At 38.9% G+C, this 22,790-nt stretch overlaps 1 protein-coding gene across 1 annotated transcript in view; it reads left to right on the top strand.

The window, feature by feature from the left end:
* The window catches only part of LOC121374366 (H/ACA ribonucleoprotein complex subunit DKC1-like), a 53,768-nt gene extending 45,082 nt beyond the window's left edge, over window positions 1-8,686 (top strand). Inside the window, exons 14-15 of the mRNA XM_041501471.1 lie at window positions 2,452-2,556; window positions 7,819-8,686. Coding sequence (XP_041357405.1) covers window positions 2,452-2,556; window positions 7,819-7,878 — 165 coding nt within the window. The 3' untranslated portion in view covers window positions 7,879-8,686. The remainder of the gene's footprint in view (window positions 1-2,451; window positions 2,557-7,818) is intronic.
* The last annotated feature ends 14,104 nt before the right edge of the window (window positions 8,687-22,790 follow it).

Raw genomic sequence — 22,790 nt, 5'->3', positions numbered from 1 at the left:
CATCCCATAGACAGGATAGCACATGCCATGGCCTTTGATGTACCAGTCGTGTGCACTGGCTGGAGGGAGAAATAGCCCAATGGGCCCACTGATGGGGATCAATCCAAAACCGACTGCATCAAGCGAGTGCTTTACCACTGGCTACATCTCGCCCCCGTCTGACTGCAAAACGTGTCACGCTCCGATTACATACTACACTGTGACTTGGAAAATGTCTCACACAAATCTTTTAACAAATCTTTTAAAAAATTGGCATTATATATTTCATTTCATTAACTGATTTCCATGCTTATATTCAATTAAGGTTCAAGCATGCTGTCCTGGGCACACAACTCGACTATCTGGGCTGTCTGTGTAGGACAGTGGGTTAGTTATTAGTGAGAGAGAAGAGGGTGTAGTGGTCTTATTTACCCACTGAGTCATTAAAACTCGCTCTGGGTGGGAGCCGGTGCCGGGCTGCGAACCCTGTACCTATCAGCCTTATATCTGAGCGCTTAACCATGACACTGGTAGGGCTTTATATTAAATCAAAGACTCGCTAATAAAATACTGTATTATTCAATTACAACTGAGTGCTCTATTGTTTAACTTTATATTAAAGCAAAGACTCACTAATAAAATACTGTATTACTCCATTACAACTGAGTGCTCTATTGTTTAACTTTATCATGCAAATGTAGACTGATGTGAAACCTTTAATGTTGGTTGTATGTGGAATAGAATAATCAATATTTTAAACCACAAAAATAAAAATTCATTTGAAAGATTGATGTCAGACCTATCACTCCCCTCAAACTAGTTTAAAAAGAGTAATTTTTAGCCCCCCTTAGCAAGTTAATTTACTGGGGTGGGGGTTAATTTAAAAGGATTAAATATCAAAGCTCATTAAGGGAATATCTGAAATTGTTTCACTGCGAGGTAAACCAACGTTGCTTTTGACATTAAGTTCAAAACTGTTTCTGTTGCCCTGAATTCCATTTCAATCTTCATGCATTTCAATCTTCATGCATTTCATTCTTCATAATCTTCATGCATTTCAATCTTCATGCATTGGGGATTTCTGAGTTTTTTGGATCAAGTTTGAAAATAAAAATCTGCTTTAAAAGAGCGACAGGGGTGGGATTTAGCTCAGTCAGTTAAGTGCTCACCAGAAGTACTTACCATGCAGGATCGAACCACCATTCAACTGATTGGCTTTCTTCTGGTTCCAACCAGTGCCCACAATTGGTCAAAGGGCGTGGTATGTGCCTTTGACCCAATTTTGGTTGGAAGAGAAAATACGCAATCAGTTGAATGGATCCACTGAGGTGGTTTGATTCTGCGACATAAGCACCTCAATCGAGCACTCAACCAACTGAGCCTAAATCCTGTCCTTTACTAATAATAGGACTTGAACTCTTGTAATGATAATGGTAATGGTGGATAGGGAAATGTGTGCTATGTAGCAAGAGTTGGTTGGAGCGCAGTGATCATTATTAATATCCAGATAGGGATCCACAACCATCTTAATGTTGAACATCTACGGTTAAAACTACTTTCTAACGGTTGATTGCACATCACTTACTCTGTTACAAATTATCTCAGTAAATGATAAAAGTAGTTATGGTTGTGTACTGAGAAAAAGAAGGCACGCACTAAGTATTTTCCAGTGGATTTATTTGGGTTAAAGGAATGCTTAAGCAAGGCTTTTGGACTGGTATACATGTATATATTTGATGTACATTGCTTAATATCAACAAGTATAATCTTATATTTAATTAATAAAATGGTTAAATCCGAGGGTTATTATATATAACCGGCACAGCCATTTTATACTGTACCAGTGAGTATGCCCTCTGGCGAGACGGTGGTTACGCAACACTTAACATGTCACGTCAGGAATTAGTCTTAGAACTGAAGAAACAAAACGTACCTGATTTTTGCAGATGGATCACAATGTTCTGTAATAATATCCATCCCAGTAAGCCAACAATAAATATATATTATTTTTCAATACAAAATAAACCACCATTTGTCAGTGGCGAAATAACTGTATTATGTTTTGTCCATACATTAACCCACATATTGAAATAATAATCGGAGTGTTTTCTTAATTAATTGATATTTATTTCCGTGGCCTGTACCTGTGATTACTGATTAGCAGGTGTTAATTTTTGACGGTTACCAGTCAAGGTGTCTAGACACACAAAAAATATGTGCCTGTTTAATGAAGATCACAGGGTGTTGTGGGATAACCGTGAAGCCACCCCTAAAATCATAATGGCCATTATCAGCCGTCCTGCTTTATTACTAATTCTGTAAAACCCTTGATTAAGTAGACTTTCTCAGCTAAAATCACAAAACTTACCAATTACATAGTCCCAAAGAAAAGAAAATACAATTTATATATATATATAATATTCCATTACCAATTGAAAAAACAAAATGAAAACAACTATGAATGTTTTTCAGGTTAAAACAGAAAACAGTGATAGTTCTGATGAATCAACGGAAAAAAAGAAGAAGAAGAAGAAGAAAAAGAAGGAAGAGAAAGAAGACGTTTCTGCTATGGAAATGGTGAGTTGCTTCACAACTTGTATATATCAGTAATTGTATTGCTTGTATATATCAGTAATTTCATTGCTTGTATATATCAGTAATTGTATTGCATGTGTATATAAGTGATTTCATTGCTTCACAACTTGTATATATCAGTAATTTCATTGCTTGTATATATCAGTAATTGTATTGCTTGTGTATATAAGTGATTTCATTGCTTCACAACTTGTATATATCAGTAATTTCATTGCTTGTATATATCAGTAATTGTATTGCATGTGTATATAAGTGATTTCATTGCTTCACAACTTGTATATATCAGTAATTTCATTGCTTGTATATATCAGTAATTGTATTGCATGTGTATATAAGTGATTTCATTGCTTCACAACTGGTATATCAGCGATATTTCTCCACAACTGGTATATCAGTAGTTTCATTGCTTCACAACTGGTATATATCGGTGATTTCACTGCACCACAACTGGTATATCAGTAGTATCAGTGCTTCACAACTGGAATATATAAGTGATTTCACTGCTCCGCAACTGGTATTTCAATGATTTCACTGCTCCACAACCTGGTATATCAGTAGTATCAGTGCCTCACAACTGGTATATATAAGTGATTTCACTGCTCCGCAACTGGTATTTCAATGATTTCACTGCTCCACAACTGGTATATCTAAGTAGTTTCAGTGCTTCACAACTAGTTTATTAGTAGTTTCAGTGCTTCGCAACTAGTATGTCAGTAGTTTCAGTGCTTCACAACTAGTATATTAGTAGTTTCAGTGCGGCACAACTAGTATATGTCAGTAGTTTCAGTGCTTCACAACTAGTATATTAGTAGTTTCAGTGCGTCACAACTAGTATATTAGTAGTTTCAGTACTTCACAACTAGTATATTAGTAGTTTCAGTGCGTCACAACTAGTATATTAGTAGTTTCAGTGCTTCACAACTAGTATGTCAGTAGTTTCAGTACTTCACAACTAGTATATTAGTAGTTTCAGTACTTCACAACTAGTATATTAGTAGTTTCAGTGCTTCACAACTAGTATATTAGTAGTTTCAGTACTTCACAACTAGTATATTAGTAGTTTCAGTGCGTCACAACTAGTATGTCAGTAGTTTCAGTGCTTCACAACTAGTATGTCAGTAGTTTCAGTGCTTCACAACTAGTATATTAGTAGTTTCAGTGCTTCGCAACTAGTATATGAGTAGTTTCAGTGCTTCGCAACTAGTATATTAGTAGTTTCAGTGCTTCACAACTAGTATATTAGTAGTTTCAGTGCTTCGCAACTAGTATATTAGTAGTTTCAGTACTTCACAACTAGTATATCAGTAGTTTCAGTGCTTCACAACTAGTATATCAGTAGTTTCAGTGCTTCACAACTAGTATATTAGTAGTTTCAGTACTTCACAACTAGTATATCAGTAGTTTCAGTGCTTCACAACTAGTATATCAGTAGTTTCAGTGCTTCACAACTAGTATATCAGTAGTTTCAGTGCGTCACAACTAGTATATCAGTAGTTTCAGTGCTTCACAACTAGTATATTAGTAGTTTCAGTGCTTCACAACTAGTATATCAGTAGTTTCAGTGCGTCACAACTAGTATATTAGTAGTTTCAGTGCTTCACAACTAGTATATTAGTAGTTTCAGTGCGTCACAACTAGTATATTAGTAGTTTCAGTGCTTCACAACTAGTATATGTCAGTAGTTTCAGTGCTTCACAACTAGTATATTAGTAGTTTCAGTGCGTCACAACTAGTATATGTCAGTAGTTTCAGTGCTTCACAACTAGTATATTAGTAGTTTCAGTGCGTCACAACTAGTATATTAGTAGTTTCAGTGCTTCACAACTAGTATATTAGTAGTTTCAGTGCTTCACAACTAGTATATTAGTAGTTTCAGTGCTTCACAACTAGTATATCAGTAGTTTCAGTACTTCACAACTAGTATATTAGTAGTTTCAGTGCTTCACAACTAGTATGTCAGTAGTTTCAGTACTTCACAACTAGTATATTAGTAGTTTCAGTGCGTCACAACTAGTATGTCAGTAGTTTCAGTGCTTCACAACTAGTATATCAGTAGTTTCAGTGCTTCACAACTAGTATATTAGTAGTTTCAGTGCTTCACAACTAGTATATCAGTAGTTTCAGTGCTTCACAACTAGTATATCAGTAGTTTCAGTGCTTCACAACTAGTATATCAGTAGTTTCAGTGCTTCACAACTAGTATATCAGTAGTTTCAGTGCTTCACAACTAGTATATCAGTAGTTTCAGTGCTTCACAACTAGTATATTAGTAGTTTCAGTGCTTCACAACTAGTATATGTCAGTAGTTTCAGTGCTTCACAACTAGTATATTAGTAGTTTCAGTGCTTCGCAACTAGTATATTAGTAGTTTCAGTGCTTCACAACTAGTATATGTCAGTAGTTTCAGTGCTTCACAACTAGTATATTAGTAGTTTCAGTGCTTCGCAACTAGTATATTAGTAGTTTCAATGCTTCGCAACTAGTATGTCAGTAGTTTCAGTGCTTCACAACTAGTATCTTAGTAGTTTCAGTGCGGCACAACTAGTATATGTCCGTAGTTTCAGTGCTTCACAACTAGTATATTAGTAGTTTCAGTGCATCACAACTAGTATGTTAGTAGTTTCAGTGCTTCACAACTAGTATATATTAGTAGTTTCAGTGCGTCACAACTAGTATGTCAGTAGTTTCAGTGCTTCACAACTAGTATATGTCAGTAGTTTCAGTGCTTCACAACTAGTATATGTCAGTAGTTTCAGTGCTTCACAACTAGTATGTTAGTAGTTTCAGTGCTTCACAACTAGTATATATTAGTAGTTTCAGTGCTTCACAACTAGTATATATCAGTAGTTTCAGTGCTTCACAACTAGTATATGTCAGTAATTTCAGTGCTTCACAACTAGTATGTTAGTAGTTTCAGTGCTTCACAACTAGTATATATTAGTAGTTTCAGTGCTTCACAACTAGTATATATCAGTAGTTTCAGTGCTTCACAACTAGTATATGTCAGTAATTTCAGTGCTTCACAACTAGTATGTTAGTAGTTTCAGTGCTTCACAACTAGTATATATTAGTAGTTTCAGTGCTTCACAACTAGTATATATCAGTAGTTTCAGTGCTTCACAACTAGTATATGTCAGTAATTTCAGTGCTTCACAACTAGTATGTTAGTAGTTTCAGTGCTTCACAACTAGTGAATGTCAGTAGTTTCAGTGCGTCACAACTAGTATATGTCAGTAGTTTCAGTGCTTCACAACTAGTATATGTCAGTAGTTTCAGTGCGTCACAACTAGTATATGTCAGTAGTTTCAGTGCTTCACAACTAGTATATGTCAGTAGTTTCAGTGCTTCACAACTAGTATGTTAGTAGTTTCAGTGCTTCACAACTAGTATATGTCAGTAGTTTCAGTGCTTCACAACTAGTATGTTAGTAGTTTCAGTGCTTCACAACTAGTATATGTCAGTAGTTTCAGTGCTTCACAACTAGTATGTTAGTAGTTTCAGTGCTTCACAACTAGTATATGTCAGTAGTTTCAGTGCTTCACAACTAGTATATATCAGTAGTTTTAGTGCTTCACAACTAGTATGTTAGTAGTTTCAGTGCTTCACAACTAGTATATGTCAGTAGTTTCAGTGCTTCACAACTGGTATATATCAGCATACATGAATATATTAATTTTTTCTGTTTTATTAATAGTTTTTAACAAATAAATTATGATCAATAAATTAAAAATACAAAGGTTGCAGTCAATGTACACCCCCTCCCCTGCTGCTGTTTGCCAAGCCTGCACTACTTAAAAACATTTGCAGAATAACAGAGCTCATGTTTACTTTGAGCCCATCCACGGCTGTTTGCGAGAGACTTTTCTCAGCTATGAATAGGGTAAAAACATCCCAGAGAAGTGTTTTAGGGCACAATAATGACACATTGGCCAAAATCCCTAAACAATTTTCAACCAATGCCAGCCATAAAATAATGGCTCATAAGTTGAAAGGGATCTCACCACATCCACGGTCTTACAACAAGTGGTCACTAAGACATACATTGACACAATAGTTATATATAGATTTACAAGTGGACTCTACCAAACAAGTAAAGTTTAAATCAACAAATGGACACTATTTTTTAAATAAAGTTTAAATAACAAGTAGAGAAGACGTTGGATACTACTGGACAGACATATACATTTAGTACTTCCTGGGTAAGTGTTGTAACCTGCTGGCAAAATTCTTTATTTGTGCAATTAAACCAAACTTTCAAGATGATTACACTATTAAGCAATGTATTAAATTAAATAGGAGTAACACAATTTGTTGCCTTAAGAAGTATTCACAAGTGGAAAACTATGGGGCAAGTGAATATCTGATAGGGACTTGCCTTGTGGCAAGTAATTTTTTTGAAAATGTTCGAACCCTTGAACTGGTATTTAATATATATATATTGGTTAAATTCACTGCTTCACAACTTGCATATCAGTGGTTTCATTGTGTCCTGAATGGGAACATGCATTTAGAAATGTCCTGGGGTTACTAACCCTTGGCTACACGAGTTTGCCATCCTAGTTACTGCACTGAACATCTTAGTCCTACACACCACGATGCGTGCGATCTGTTGACATGTTTCATGGTACATCAGAGGATTTCACATGCCTTAAGATGGACAAAAATTCGTTTTTAGTTTGAAAATGTTTGTTTTGTTAACGACCCCACAATGTAGTGGGATTCTTCTCTAAGACTATACATGTATGTCAGAATTACCAAATGCTGATGATTAATACATGAATGTGCTCTAGAGGTGTCGTTAAACAAAACAAAGGTTTAACTTTGGTAAGAGGTAGAATGAAACCACCACAACGTCAGTCAAAAAATGTGATGCAGATGGTTGGTTGTAAATTTTTATCTTTTTTGAAAAAACCGTAATACATGATCAGGGCTGTGTATCTTCACAATGTAGAGTTGAATGGGCATTTAGCGAAATAGTGGATGATTCCGTGAATCTTTATCTGGTGCCTCATCTACAGGTAGTACTAAACCAAATAACTTCCAGTTGGGTCAAAGTTCAAGGTGCACCCAACTTAAGTTAACTTAAGTTAACACCACAAGTGATTGGTGATAAATGTGACATCACAATGCTGCTTACATGTACTCATGAATCACTGTCATAACAATAAATTTGTTCTCTCATTTTTTTTTAGTTTAAAATGTGAAACCATATTCTGTCATTCTGTGCACTCTCCTTGGTTTCAGGGTTCGGAAAAGAAGAAGAAGAAAAAGAAGAAGCACAAGAAAGAAACAGACAGTGATTAAGAGAAAGTAATAAACTGAAACAAACTGAACTGAATGAATGACTGAAATTCCTGACCTCTTAACACATAAACACTGGCTGCATGTAGGGGTCAACGGTATTTGATCCAGGCTTAGTGACTGAAAACATGTTACATAAATGTTTTTATATTATTTTACTAAGCTTCTGTTCAGCGGTTGGAGAATATTGGTTGGATCAGATGTCTGCTTCAGAAGAAGCTTTACATGCAGTTTCATTCATAAATAAATGGATGGTGTGAATGGCCCTTTATGTCCAAAAACACTTTTATTTCATTTCTCCGTCATGTGTGTTTCCATATGTCTTGAAGACTTGAGTACAGGGTTAAGGTTGCAGGGCTCAAAATAGGAAATAAAATATGGCCTGCTATTACCGTATTATTATTTTTAAATAGCAGGCGAACAGAACTATGTCCTGCTAAAAAACATATGAGCTGCTGGAAATATGACAACATGGAATGTGAGCAAGTTTTGATTTAGTATGTGAAAATGAGGTTCTCTAAAGGTATATTTGAGGACATTATGGAATTAAAATGTGGTTCACAAGCTGAATAACAGATGACACAATCGTACATACATCCGTCTCTTGAAACGTTGCCTCTGATACTTTAGTAGTTTTAGCAGGTGAATTTATTGCACCTGTTAGGTCTAAAAAAAAAACTGACTTCTTTTTGCAGGTTGCTGTTTCGAACTCTGAGTTTCCATCAGTAGAACAGTTTTAATATTTAAGCCTTTAGAATGGAATATCTATGTCTGTTACATACCTAGGATGTGTTAAAATGTATAATTTTCAGTTTTCTGAATCTGCTTTTGTGGTCATCTTATGTGATTTTCGTGAGAAATAGTGTTCTAAATAGGCAGTCATGTGACTTAGCATAAGAAGAATGCCCCCCCCCCCCCCCCCAAGTTGTATACCACTCAGCCCTTCTCCCCCCCCCCCCCCAGCCAAGTTGTATTACACACTCAGCAGGCCGCCATCCCCCCCCGGCGTATACACAGCCACCTTTGTCTCGGCAGACCTCTCTCTCTCTCTCTCCCCTCCCCCGCCCAGTTTGATGAATTTAGCTGATTTGAATAGACATAGAATTGTTCACTTGCTACTGGAAGAAGTAAACCAGTTTGATTAAGTGGCTGTCTCAAAAGTCCCAACATTTTCCATCACATTTACTTCGATTTAAGAATTTTGTGATGTAATCTTTAATACGTTTCATTGTGTATATATACATCTGCCAGTTATTTTAGATGCAGGTCCAGGTTGAGGATTGAAACCCCTCCCTGCTCAAGCACATTTTCTGTCTCCTTCTCTCCCCCCCCCCCCCCCCCCCCCTCCCCGCACTAAAATTCCTGCACACTGGCCTGATGGAGTGAAATGTTGGGGGGGGGGGGGTGTGTGATATATTTTAAATGTATGGAATGGTCAGTTGTGTGCAGTTTCATTGGTCAATTTGAATCCGATTTGATGTATGTGCAATTTAGTTTGTTAAGCATTTATGGTATTCATTTATTCAAAAAAAAATTTTTTAAACACTACTGATTTTGGGGAAGATTTCACTGGTTTGAATTTCTTCAGTAATACATCTCAGAAATGTACAAAGAAAGCTTAACTAATCACCACCCCTCCCCCTTTGTTTCTACCTTGACTGTTTAACAAACTGTTCTTACTCGCATCATATTTCTTGTTCCATCCAGTGCACCACGACTGGTATATCAAAGGTTGTGGTATGTGCTATCCTGTCAGTGGGATGGTGCATATAAAAGATCCCTTGCTACAGATGAAAAACGTGTAGTGGGTTTCCTCTATGACAGTCAGAATTGGCAAATGTTTGACATCTAATCGCGGATGATTAATAATAAATGTGCTCTAATTACTTGCATCAAGTCAGAAATATGATCGAAATATTAATGTATCTGAAAGGTGAATCTATTGACTAACAAAAAGCATAAATAATGAGTGTTTTGTTTAACGACACCACTAGAGCACATTGATTTATTAATCATTGGCTATTGGATGTCAAACATTTGGTAAATCTGTCATATTGTCAAAGTGGGAAAACTTGTTACATTTTTCCATTTGTAGCTAAGAATCTTTTATATGCACTATCCCACAGACAAGATAGCACATACCATGGTCTTTGATGTACCAGTTGTGGTGCAATGGCTGGAACGAGAAATAGCCAAATGGGCCCACTGACTGGGAGCAATGTTAGACTGACCACGCATCAAGCGAGCACTTTACCACTGGGCTATGTCCAGCCCTCTACAGATAATGATTGCTATATTCAGTATTTTGTGTCAATAACGGAGGTTTTTTTAATCAAAGAGTAAGGGATGCTTAATTATTTGTTCCAAGTATATTTACACGGGACTTGTGTAATTTTATTTAAACGTTTTGTACATTAAGCCAGATACTTTAGCAGGTGTGGAGTAACTTTAACTTTTTAGATTTATTATTATTTTAATTGAAGGATAAATTTTATTAAAACTGTACTCCCACCCTCTACATGAAATCATATCGGGGTGGTCACCCTGGTGTTTGTAATGGATCAGACTGAAATGAAATTATGTTGTGTTGCTCTTGTTAGCTCAGAAATCTTTGGATGTAAAGTGAACATCAATGAACAATATGATTTTGTACATGAAGAACGTGAAAACATTCTATAAATAAACATCACACGAGCTGTTGTCACAGCAGCTGTTTTATAAGAAATGTTGAGTTTGTAGTTTATTCTCTGCCTGCAGTCGGCAAGTTAAACGTTTTGTTTGTGAAGGTGGATTTATCCTGCAACCAGTGTTTGTACTAGCAAATTATCACACTTTGAAGTTGCATATCAAAATCACTCATTGACGCTAGGTGGGGGCGAGAATTAGCTCAGTCGGTTGAGTGCTCGCCTGAGCTGCTTACGTCACAGGATCGAACCACCTATGTTAAACTGATAGTTGTTTCTCTTTCCAACCAGTACAATACAATTGGTCAAAGGTCGTGGTATGTGCTTTCCAGTCTGTGAGAAAGTATATATATATATATATATATATATAAAAAGATGCATTGGGGAAAATGTAGCGGGTTTCCTCCGATAACTACGTGTCCGAATTACCAAATGTTTGACATCCAGTAGCCGATGATTAATAAATCAATGCTCTAGTGGTGTAGTTAAACAAAACAATTTTTGTAAGTTTTAACTTTGTGAAAGTGGATTTATCCTGCAACTAGTTTGTACTGGGCGATTATGACTTGTGACGTCATGCATAGCTACATTACAAAATAGTTCGTTTGACCTCTAGGTCATGTACAATGTAACAGAAATAATTGATTGGTGAGAACATTATTCGTTATTTTTGTTAACACGACTGGCTGCACCTAGGTGATGACCAGGTCGCCAATGCCATACCACCCAATGGAAAATCATGGTAGAGATCGATCACTAGATGTGGCGTACAAGTTAACCTGAAATTGACTTCTGTGGTGACGCACAAGTTAAATTTAAGCGCTAGGGCCGTACATAGGTTTTAGTTTGTAACTTGGGCGTTTAAATGTATTTTAAAACTGTTTTCTGAAGATATGTAAGAAATAGAATACTGCATTCGTATTCGTTAGATACCGTTTGTCTTACAACTCGTTTAAAAACTTGTCCAACTCACTTTCGGGGGCGGGATGTTGCCCTGTGGTAAAGCGCTCGCTCGATGCGCGGTCGGTCTGGGATCGATCCCCGTCGGTGGGCCCATTTGGGCTATTTCTCGTTCCAGCCAGTGCACCACGACTGACGTATCAAAGACTGGTATGTACAGCCCTGTCTGTGGGACTGCATATAAAATATCCCTTGCTGCTAATCATGAAGTGGAGACAGCGGGTTTCCTTTCTCAATATCTGTGTGGTCCTTAACCATATGTCTGACGCCATATAACCATAAATAAAATGTGTTGTGTGCGTCTTTTAAGTAAAACATTTCCTTCCAACTCACTCGTTAGATACGTTTTTAAACAACTCGTAAGATAAACGGTATAGATCTAACGGCCACTCATGTAGTATTCTCTATTTCCTTATAATTTTGTTATCGTTTGCAGAATAAAGATAACAACTAGTTAATGACACGGAATTTAAAATTCTTACCATCACAGGGATAAAGCCGATATCCTACGTCATTAACTAGTTATTCTTTATTTATGGAAGGCTCCTTGCTACTAATGGAATGCATATGACATGAGTGGCGTGTAGCTTGGTCCTTGGCACAGTCAGGATTGTATATTTGGGGGTGGGTTGGGGCACCCTCACCGAGTCGTGTTGTACCTACCCCACCCCACCCCACCCCACCCTCCACAGCTACGTCACGGTGAGCTTGGTAGAAGTCTTGATTAACCAGAATAGTTCAAGATGTCTCTTTTTAAACCCGTTGGCTCATTGGGCTATTTCTCGTTCCAGCCAATGCACCACGACTGGTATTTCAAAGGACGTGGTATGTGCTATCTAAAGAGTACATGTATGTCAAAATTACCAAATATTTGACATTCAATAGCCGATGAGTAATAAATCAATGTGCTCTAGTGGTGTTGTTAAACAAAATAAACTCTAACGTTTTCTTGACACCTAAAATCCAGTCCGAGACACCAAGCGCCGAATATACAGAGCCTGTTTTGGGGGGCTTGCACGTGCGTTTAAGAAAAACGTGTGTAAATTTGGCCTCTAAGAGTTCAGTCAGAAGTGATACGCTATTCACGATTTTGACGAACTCCCAGTCTAAGATTGATCCCTGTCGGTGGGCCCATTTGGCTATTTATCGTCTCGGCCAGTACACCACGACTGGTATGTCAAAGGATGTGTTTTCCTGTCTGTAGGATGGCGCATATAAAAGATCCCTTTCTACTAATGGAAAAATGCAGCGGGCTTCCTCCATAAAACTATGTCAGAATTACCAAATGTTTGACATCTAGTAGCCGATGATTAATAAATCAATGTGCTCTAATGGTGTCGTGAAACTTTAACTCCACTCTCCTTTGTAGGTAAAGTATCAAAGACTGCCCCCTGTCTTGTACGCTTATGCGCACGTACACGCCCACACACCAGGGAGGGTTCGGGATGTTCGAACGAACTCCCAGCTGAGGCTAAAGCTATGTTTTACAGCGCAGTGTTAGGCTGTTGATATAGTTGTTACCGTGTGCAGGAAAAATATAGACCAAAAGAGTCTGCTTGTTTTATACTCTAATCATCCTGGGGTGAGAGCATGCTACGCCCCTGTACACACAGCCACGCACGAGCGCGCACATACAAAGAAGAAAAAGAAGAAGAAAACACATTTTAAAAATAATTTCACCAAGCTTCAAAACGGTGTAGGATGCATGAAACACCCTGTTTCGAATCTTCTAGGAGAGTGGCTGTCCTCCCAAGGACGAGCACCTGGTAGTGGATGATTAAGCAATAATCATTTTTCCTCACTTCCTTTCGACTGCCTTGTACAGAGATACGACTTTGATCATGGAATACGCTTTTGTCATTAGATTGACACCAGATATACGTGACTATATCCTAATGAGAATATAACAATTAAAAGAAAAAGAAAAAGAAAACCTCCAGAAGACAAGGATAACAGTAGATGAACCGAATGGTAAAAATACAAAACCTGAAATGTTGCACAGATACCATTTTATTCATTCCATCTTTTCTTCCTATTAACAGATAAATACAGTTGACGCCATTTCCTAAAATGGCCGCCATTTTCATATTTAGCTGGGCTTCGGAAATGTCCATCACATATTTTTTTACAGTTCAGACATCAAGCTAACTGGAAACCATAGCGGCTTTTAGTCCCATTTTGTGTAGTCAAATTTGTCCTGACTCGTAGACAATAAACAATATCCACATTCTCTGTCTGTTTCATAATGAACGGAATGGACATTTTCTGTGCTTTCGACACAGACATAGTTGTCTATGTCATTGAAACAGCGAGTGTACTTCAGCGATGTGAATTGGGGGTGGCTGTGTTGAACCTCATTTTTCACAAAATGCATTCTTTACACGTGTGGCGGACTGGATGTTCGATATTCAACGTTCAACATTCAGTATTGAATATTGGTCTGACAGAACAACATTCAACATTCAGTATATTTTTTTGAAAGATGCAATTAACTTTTTTTTTAAACTTCATTTCAGATACAAGTGTTTGTCTATGAAAACAACCAATTTAGGATGATTTAGGAATAAACGATAATATGGGATGGCTCGGAAATAAAGCAAAGTGGTAATCCAAGCAAAAATTGACTAAAGGTCGCAATCGAAGATCAGCTCAATATTTAGATTAGACTCCAATTCTGAAACTAAACATATAATGTTTATCATATGATAAACGAATGTTCAGTAGTGCACATCCAACACATATATAACAAACACGGGGTGGCTCAGGGTAAACTTCCCAAATAAACTGTTGTTATTTTCTTAGTACAAAATGTAATTTTAGAAAGTGGATTGACATATAGAATTATGATCTGTCTCCTACAAATGATTATTAAATATTCGCTATTAATTTATACGCCAAACACCCTTATCGAAATAAACATACCTTACAATATCTACAATGTTTTGCTTTGGAGTTAACATTTCGTCAGCTTCATCATATCGTCCATTAATAGTGTGGGACTTATTCTGACAGGGGTGAAACTTCCCCTCGCAATGTAAAACAGGCCCCTGAAAGTCTCCTCAAATTGTTCTCTTTTGTTCTTTACATTTCCATTCTTCTTCTTTTTCATTCTGCTTTCCTTTGGGTTTTTTTTTTTATATATCTGTTTTCGCTTTATATTTCTATCTTTCTATTCATTCTTTTGTGTTTCTTTCTCTTAAATTTTCTTCGTTTTTCTTTTCTCTGCCTGTCTTGTGTTTTCTTTCTTCTTTCCAGTGTATCTATCTTATTTCCTTTTTGTTCCTGTCTATTTTGTTTGCCTTTCTATTATCTTATTGCTATTTACAAATGGCTCAGTTCAGGTCAAGTCGGCGAATGGTGTAGTCACGTTTTACGTCGCTCCCATTATAGTGATAAATTGTTTACTTTTTCTAAACTATTAATTGGCTAATTAATTGGCCAATCAAGCCTGAAGCTGAATAAGTTATTGTGTGTAAGTTTGTGTCGTGTAATCGTTTTTGTAAGTGTAGTAACCGAGCTACACTTGTCTTTGTAATTGACACGTGCTACGCGGATTCTGTTGTTGCCAGACATATAGAATCCAAATTCGCACGTGCTTTCTTTAAAATAACTAATTGTAAACTTTTCTTGTTGTAACTGTTTTTGCTATTATGTCGTCCGCAAACGACATCGCTGCTACTTTGGATAATAGCTTACTGGCGTGTGATAATGACCGGTCACAGACTTCTGTTTGTGACGGGTCTGAACTTGCTAATTCCCGGGGGGCGACGGACAGTTATTTTGATTCGTTATATATTCCGAACCGTCACCCCAGGTCTTCCAACTCCGTCAAAGCGACCGAGGCGTGATACCCCACTCCCCGGTGGTGGTTTATCCATTAACGTGGAAAAGTACATCGGTAATCGCCACCCCTGGGGGGAGGGGCCGGAAATTTCCGCGGACGGCGACAATATAGCCCGTGAGCTGAGTTATGACGACTTGATCAACATCTCCTCATCCCTCTCGGAAATACATAAAACTCAACCGTATGTTGCCGGTTTGCCCGTGGGGGGTGAGGATAGGAAGCCAGAACAAATAAATAATAAAAGTTCTGTTTCCGATGTTTGTCTTGCTGTCACGGGTGAGGTAAGCGCCCCTACATCCGAATCTCCAACACTTTCGGCCGAGCCAACTTCGCCAAGATCACCAACCCCGCCCCCGGGATCGGCGCTGGGTGAGTCCAGAAAGAGGAAACAGGTTTTGGCTCGGTCGGAGGCTACGCCCAGTAAGAGAGGTGAGAATTGTAGTGTTGAACATAGCAATAATGATGTTAGTTATGATGACAGCAAATTTCCCATTCCAACCAGCAACCGCTTCGACGCTCTCAGGGATGCCCCTTTATCACCCTAACCGGAAGATTAGACTTAAGGCCAGAAAGGCGAAAGTCGACCCCCCAGGCCTTTGGGATCAGACGGGTGTTGTCTGGAGATTCTGACCCCTCTCCCACTCGCGGGTTGCAGCCTTACAGCATACCCCCTTCCCCCCCTTCTCAACCTAGCCACTTTTAATAGCTTACCGATATTTTCGGACTCCGGAACGGCCAGACAAATATAATTCTAAAACTGCGACGTTGCTTTTGAACCCTTTGGGGTCCTCTTAACCACCAATCTCCAGACAAGGGCATCCCTGAATAATATTAAGGAGATTGCGGTTATTTTTCCTTTTGGATGGTCAGTTCAACGGGGGGTGTTTAATTTTAAATTATTTAGACAACACCGATATATTTATTTGGTCTGATTCCGACATTACATTAAACTTTTGGGCCCGGCCCTAGCCAGGACTTGGCTTTGGCAGGCAAAATACATGTTGATTATATACAGCATAAATTGTCCCCCGTTAAATTTCTGCTCCGAAAAGCATCGAAAAAGGGTTGAATCGGGATCGGATCGTGCAAAGTCGGCTGAAGCGCCACTTGCGACGCACGATCACGCGCTAGCGAGAAAGGCCCTCTCTTGGTAGAGACTTGAATTCTGCACGTAGTCAGCCGGCTAGTGTTAAGACTGATACAGTCAACCGGAAATCCCCGAGTGAGCCTTCGGCGACTCCCGTATTGTTTACTTCTGACGAGGCAGTGTGTGTTACTGCGACTGCTAGTCAGAAAATCAATAATTCAGCGCAAGCTGAAATTGAACAGCCGGCGGTCGCCGTGGGTCTTTGGGATGATGACCCTGTAACTATTCACCCTCAGGTTACCCCCGGGGGTGACTTTGTTCAGGTTACTCAAAAGAGGAAGCGCCGGCACGTACCATCTCCGACCGTGGAAATTAAGAGTCCCCCGACCCGCAGGGTTTTTTAAAAAAATCCAAAACTAAATTGTCCCCCCCCCCCCCCCCCCGCGGCCAAACGTAGGGCCAAGAGGGGTGTACAACTTCCCTCTACAAAGCTTAATTCTAGTTTACCGATTAGGTTGAATACGTCTGCGATGGAGGTTGATCAGTTCCCCCCCCCCCCCCCCCACTTAAGCCCAGGGATGATGTTTCCCCCGGGGTGGGGGGGGGTCCCGACAGACTTCTACAGACAGGTTAAACCAGTCAGGGAGGGGGGTGGGGCGAGCCAGGTTCGTCCGCCCCCAGTCCCAGATAGCACCCAGGTACCATTCCGGGAGGTGAACAGGGGGGTGTGTTCGGCCATTCGGGGTGAACCCGCCAGGGACACTGCCCGCCCCCCTTCCCTAAGAAAGATTGTCAAGACGGATCTGAGGGGCGCCCGGGGGGGGGGGGGGGAATCTCCTCCAGGCGGTACGGAGGGATAACCCCAACTTGTCCATTCAAAATTTGACAGTGTGGGCAAATGGTTTTCTGGACGTCCTTCTAACCCGCCCCACGGGGGTTGATTTCATTAGGGTGAAGGGGGTGAGACACGAGTTAAATACCTTCATCCCTAAACCAGTGAAATGCGCCAGATGCCAGAAATGGGGCCACACAGTCAGGAAGTGTAGGTCGACCAGGGAACACCCAGTCTGTTTCAGGTGCGGAACCGCGCACCCCAAGAGGTCCCCAGAAAGTCCTTGCACGAGAGAAATCTCGTGTGCCAATTGTAGGGGACCTCATTGCTCGCATGCAAAGGAGTGCCCTGATTATCAGCGGGCGGTCCGCATCATGGCAGCTAGGCCTGCTCCCAAAGGTTCGACCCAGGGGATAAATAGCCAAACTCCCCGTCAACCCACAGCTGCGTCTGGCGTGAAACAACTAATAAGACTGAGTCATCAGTCAGTACAGCTGCCGCTAAAATTAATACTACTAAAACGTATGCCGGCGCGGCTTCAGGGACCAAAATTTCTTCTTTAGATTCAAACATTACAGCTCTCGATTTGGTTAGGGTAATTTCTGGTTTATTTTTGACAAGAGAGTTAGAAAAGGTCCCGCATACAAAATTTTATTTAGATGATGTCATTAGAGCGTCTAGAGACGCCCGTGAGGTAGTGAACCAACATTTAGCTTTGCGGATTGACCCCGATGCCATTGAGAAGCGTAGTGTCTCATGGTACGGGGCCAAAGAACTTATTATGGTGGAAAGTAGGAGCAACAATAGTGTAGATTAGCTTTATAGTTTATTCTGCAGCTAGAATTGCTCCACTTCCATCATGTCAGTACATAATAATAATAATAATAATATTAATAATCAAAATAATTTTGTAGTTGGTAAGAGCAGGGGCCTAACCATTCTTCAGTGGAATGCCAGGGGGCTTAGGGCTAATGGCCAGGAACTCAAGAAATTCCTAGATACTAATACCGATATTGATATTATCGCTATTCAAGAGACCTTACTTCCTAAACTGACTCCTAAAGATATTAGACATAAACTTTTTTATAGAATTTAAATTTCCGGGCTATGTGGGTCTCTTTTCTACAGATAGCGATAATAGTAAAGGGGGTATAGCTACCTTTGTCAGAAACGGTATCTCGTACTCGCAAATTCCAGCTGGTGACGCCCATCAATGTATCGAGTCATTGGGGGTATCTATTCATACAACTACTAATGATATAAATATTTTTAATTTTTATATACATCCAGCCGTTAAAGGCTTAAAATTAACAAGGAAAATAATTAGTTTAAATGACTTTTTGGATATTATTGGTAACCATAATCAAAATTTGTTTATAGTAGGTGATTTAAATAGTAAAAATACTATTTGGGGGTCAAAGGTTACCAATATGACAGGCCGTATTATTGGTAATTTGATGGACAGTTTAAATTTAGCCTGTCTAAATGATGGTAGTTTTACTTTCTTATCTGATGCCTACAATACTTGGTCTTGTTTGGATGTCACCTTAGTCACTAGTAATTTGGCTGCCAGGTGCGAGTGGGAGGTCCTGGACGACTTGGGTAGCGACCACCTTCCTGTTAAAATTTCTTATAATATTTCAGGGGTAATAACTAATAATTATAAACCTAAAGTTAAATGGAATTTCGAACGAGCTAACTGGCCTAAGTTTGGTATGTTGTGTGGCGAATTAGATCATAATTCAATCCGTGATGATGACACCGGAAAGTTTAATGATAACCTAGTAGGTGCCATCATCAATATAGCTAATAAAACTATTCCTAAGTCTTCGGGGCCTGGTGTAAGAAATTCGGTCCCTTGGTGGACTGATGAACACACCAGGCTCAAGAAGACCAGAAATAAATGCCGTAAAATTCTTCAAAAAGATAATTCTAAAATAAATATTGATAATTATAAAGATAGCAAGTATAAATTTAAAATTAGTGTTTGCAAAGCGAAGTCGGCCTCATGGCGTCAGTTTTGTTGCTCACTGAATTCTAATACTAAAGCCAAAGAAGTTTGGTCGAGAATAAAGCGGGTACAAGGCAAATCACTTACAAAAAAATAATGTGTTAAAAAATAGTAAATTATATAAAACTGATAGTGAAAAAGTTTAAAGTATTGGGAGCAACTTTTAAAAATAATTCGGATACTTCTAATTATTCGAAAAAAATTCAAATTAGAAAAATACAAGTTGAAAGAAGTAGCCCTATTCCGCATGTATCCGCTAACCAGAAAGATGACCTGCCGTATAATGCACCCTTTAAAATCCAGGAACTACTCGATGCTTTCTGTAAACGTAAGGGCACAGCTCCAGGCCCAGATAATTTTAGTTATATCTTTTTTAAACATTTACCTCCAGAAACACTTGAGTTGTTCCTGGAACTTTTTAATTTGATCTGGTCGGAAGGAATCCTCCCCCCAAGTTGCAAGCATGCAGAAGTGTTTGCTCTCCACAAGGCGGGTAAGGGCCCAACCGACCCGACCAATTATAGGCCAATATCACTAACATCTAGCGTCTGCAAAACCATGGAATACATGGTTAACCATCGCCTTAGCCACTTTCTGGAGTTGAACAATAAGTTGTCTATCTACCAGAGTGGTTTTAGGAAACACCGCTCAACCACTGACCACCTTGTTCGTCTTCAGTCTGAGATTAAAGATGCTTTCAGAAAGGGACAGAAGGTGGCTGGTGTGTTTGTGGATATTGAAAAGGCGTATGACATGGTTTGGAGACGCGGGCTGTTAATAAAAATATTTCAGATGGGGATAAGAGGAGCAATGTTTAATTTTATTAATCAGTTTTTAACCAATAGAACATTTGCTGTAAACCTTAATGGTACCCTATCCCCTATAAATGTCTTGGAGAATGGTATACCTCAGGGCTCAGTGATAGCACCAACTCTTTTTTCTGTCTTTATTAATTCATTAGCTACGGTGCTATTTCGGGACTCAAATCAGGGGACTAATTTAAGTGTCGGCCTTTTTGCCGACGATACTGCGCTCTGGAGAGTAGGTAATAATTATTTAGATATTCAAAGAGATCTCCAGAACGATATAAATAATTTATATAAGTGGGCGGAGTCGATTGGTGTTACCATTTCCAAGGCAAAAACTAAATGTATTATATTTCAAAAAGCTCGTAATTTTAAAAGTATTTTTGAACTAAAGTTAAAATATAATGGTGTACTGATTAGCCAGGTGCAATCGGTCAAATTTCTGGGAGTTATTTTCGACATGTCCATTGCATTCGGTGAGCACATTGCGGAGGTGACTGACAGGTGTATTTTTATTACATTAATTTAATCCGGGTCTTGTCAGGCACACCATGGGGATCAGACAGGCAAACACTTCTTATGATCTTTGAAGCCTTCATAGTATCCAGACTCCAATATGGGGCCCTTGCCTTTGGGTGTGCCACTGATAATCAGCTTAAGAAACTTGATGGGATCTACTGTAAGGCCCTCAAAATTATAGTAGGAGGGACCGTATGTACCCCATATGAGAGTGTCTTGGCTGAATTGGGTGTGGTCCCGTTAGCTCTTAGGAGAATCAAGCAGGGGATCAGATATATGAGTAAAGTCAAAAATCTGGTCCCTGATTCTCCCATAAATAAAATTAAACCTATTCAAATAGCTTCTGTTAGAGATAAACACGTATCTATTATTTCATATTTGTATAAGTTTGCAGTTGATTTCGGGATTGCGGGTCTGCCAATCAGTCGTGCCGATCTGAACTTTGAGTTCCCTTGGCAGATCAGTACCCCCGAGGTCGGCTACTACATCCGAAAAGAAATTATACAAGTTAAAAATGATAATATTAAAAAAATTCTTTTTTCCGCTGTGGTTGGGGACTTGTACCCGGATGCTATACATGTGTATACAGATGGGTCCAAGGATCCAGCTACAGACAGGACAGGGATGGCCTTTGTTATTTATAATAAAGACATTCAGGACAGACCCGTGGCTGTTAGGGCTAGACTCACGGATAACATCTCTGTCTATACTTCAGAATTAATGGCCATCCTCTGTGCGTTAATGTGGATTGAAAATTACCATCGAAATCATAGCCCTGATAGATACGTGATTTTCTCGGACAGTCTTAGCTCCTTACAGGCAATATCAGGCTCTAATGGCGTCAGACCGGTAATAGTTAAACACATTTATAAATTTTCAAATAAGTTAGTAGCCATTGGAGTAAAGGTCACCCTCGAATGGGTCCCAGCCCATGTGGGGATAGCCGATAATGAGCTGGCTGATGAAAATGCCAAAAAGTCTCTCCAGGAGGTCAAGGTCGGGGTGACGACTAGTTACAACTACGCTAAGATATGTTCCCTGGCAGAGCCACACTTTGGTAAGTTGTGGCAGTTAGAATGGGATCACCATACCAGAGTGTGGCACTCCTATATTAAACCGAAGGTCACTACTCCTGGTCCAGTTTCATTTAATGTAAAAGCTACTAAAATTATTGCAAGATTAAGAATGGGTGTATCTTATGGTTTAAATGATACTCAATTTAAAGTCAGGAAATCCAATACACCCAACTGCTTGGTATGCAATAATATTGATAATGTTAATAATTTTTGTATTGAGTGTACCAAGTATAAATTCATTAGACAGAAACTGGAAGACTTATTCAAATCAAAAAATATTATCTTTAATTCCTATACTATTTTAAATCCTTTAGACAGTTATAAAGCAGTAATTGATAGACTTCTGGTGGCCTTCGTTTATCAATCTAGGGCACATATCTAACAGGTATGTTGTGATTAAAATTTACTATTTTTCTGCTTTGTATTGCTGTTCCAACTAACCAGTGTTTTTGTTGCTAATTAATTTTTGGATCTTCTACGTAAGGTTAAGACGTATGTTGGGGCTGGGTGCTGCTGTTGTTTATGGTTTGTCCTCCTCAGTCGTGTCCGGACCCATATACTGGATCCTATATTTTTGTGTACAGTTGGCCCCATTTTTATTGGGGCTGCTGGCATTATTGTTGTAGCTCAAATTACGTTTGTTGGTTGGTTATTTTTGCCTGTATTGACTGTTTGCTTCATCTTTGGCGTTAGTTGCTTTTGTTCTAGCACGCTTTCTCACCTCTGAGGGCTGTCTTTCGCCGTCCGCGGATTATAACGCTTCGCGCTCTATCCGCTTTTAAAGAATTTTCTCTCGGCTTGTTTTAACAGTTTTAAATTTTATTTAATTATTTTTAAATGTTAGTTTGTATGGATGTGTGAATGTATGTTTATTTAGTTTAGTTTGGTCAGCTTCAGGTTTGTATAGGCTGGGGTCCATTATCTGGCAATAATGCACTCCATCCTTCGCCGGCTTGTCCTTAACAATTTTAGGTTTTGTTATTTAAAAATTTATAATGTGTTTGGCGTTTTTTAACTTTAATTGTTTACTGGTGTGCTCTTTTTAATGTGTTTTGTTTTATCCAATTTTTAAAAATTTACTTTGTTTAAAAAATAA

Source organism: Gigantopelta aegis, chromosome 1 (assembly GCF_016097555.1).
Source record: "Gigantopelta aegis isolate Gae_Host chromosome 1, Gae_host_genome, whole genome shotgun sequence".
In the NCBI taxonomy this organism is placed as follows: domain Eukaryota; kingdom Metazoa; phylum Mollusca; class Gastropoda; order Neomphalida; family Peltospiridae; genus Gigantopelta; species Gigantopelta aegis.
This window is presented reverse-complemented; position numbering and strand designations above follow the sequence as displayed.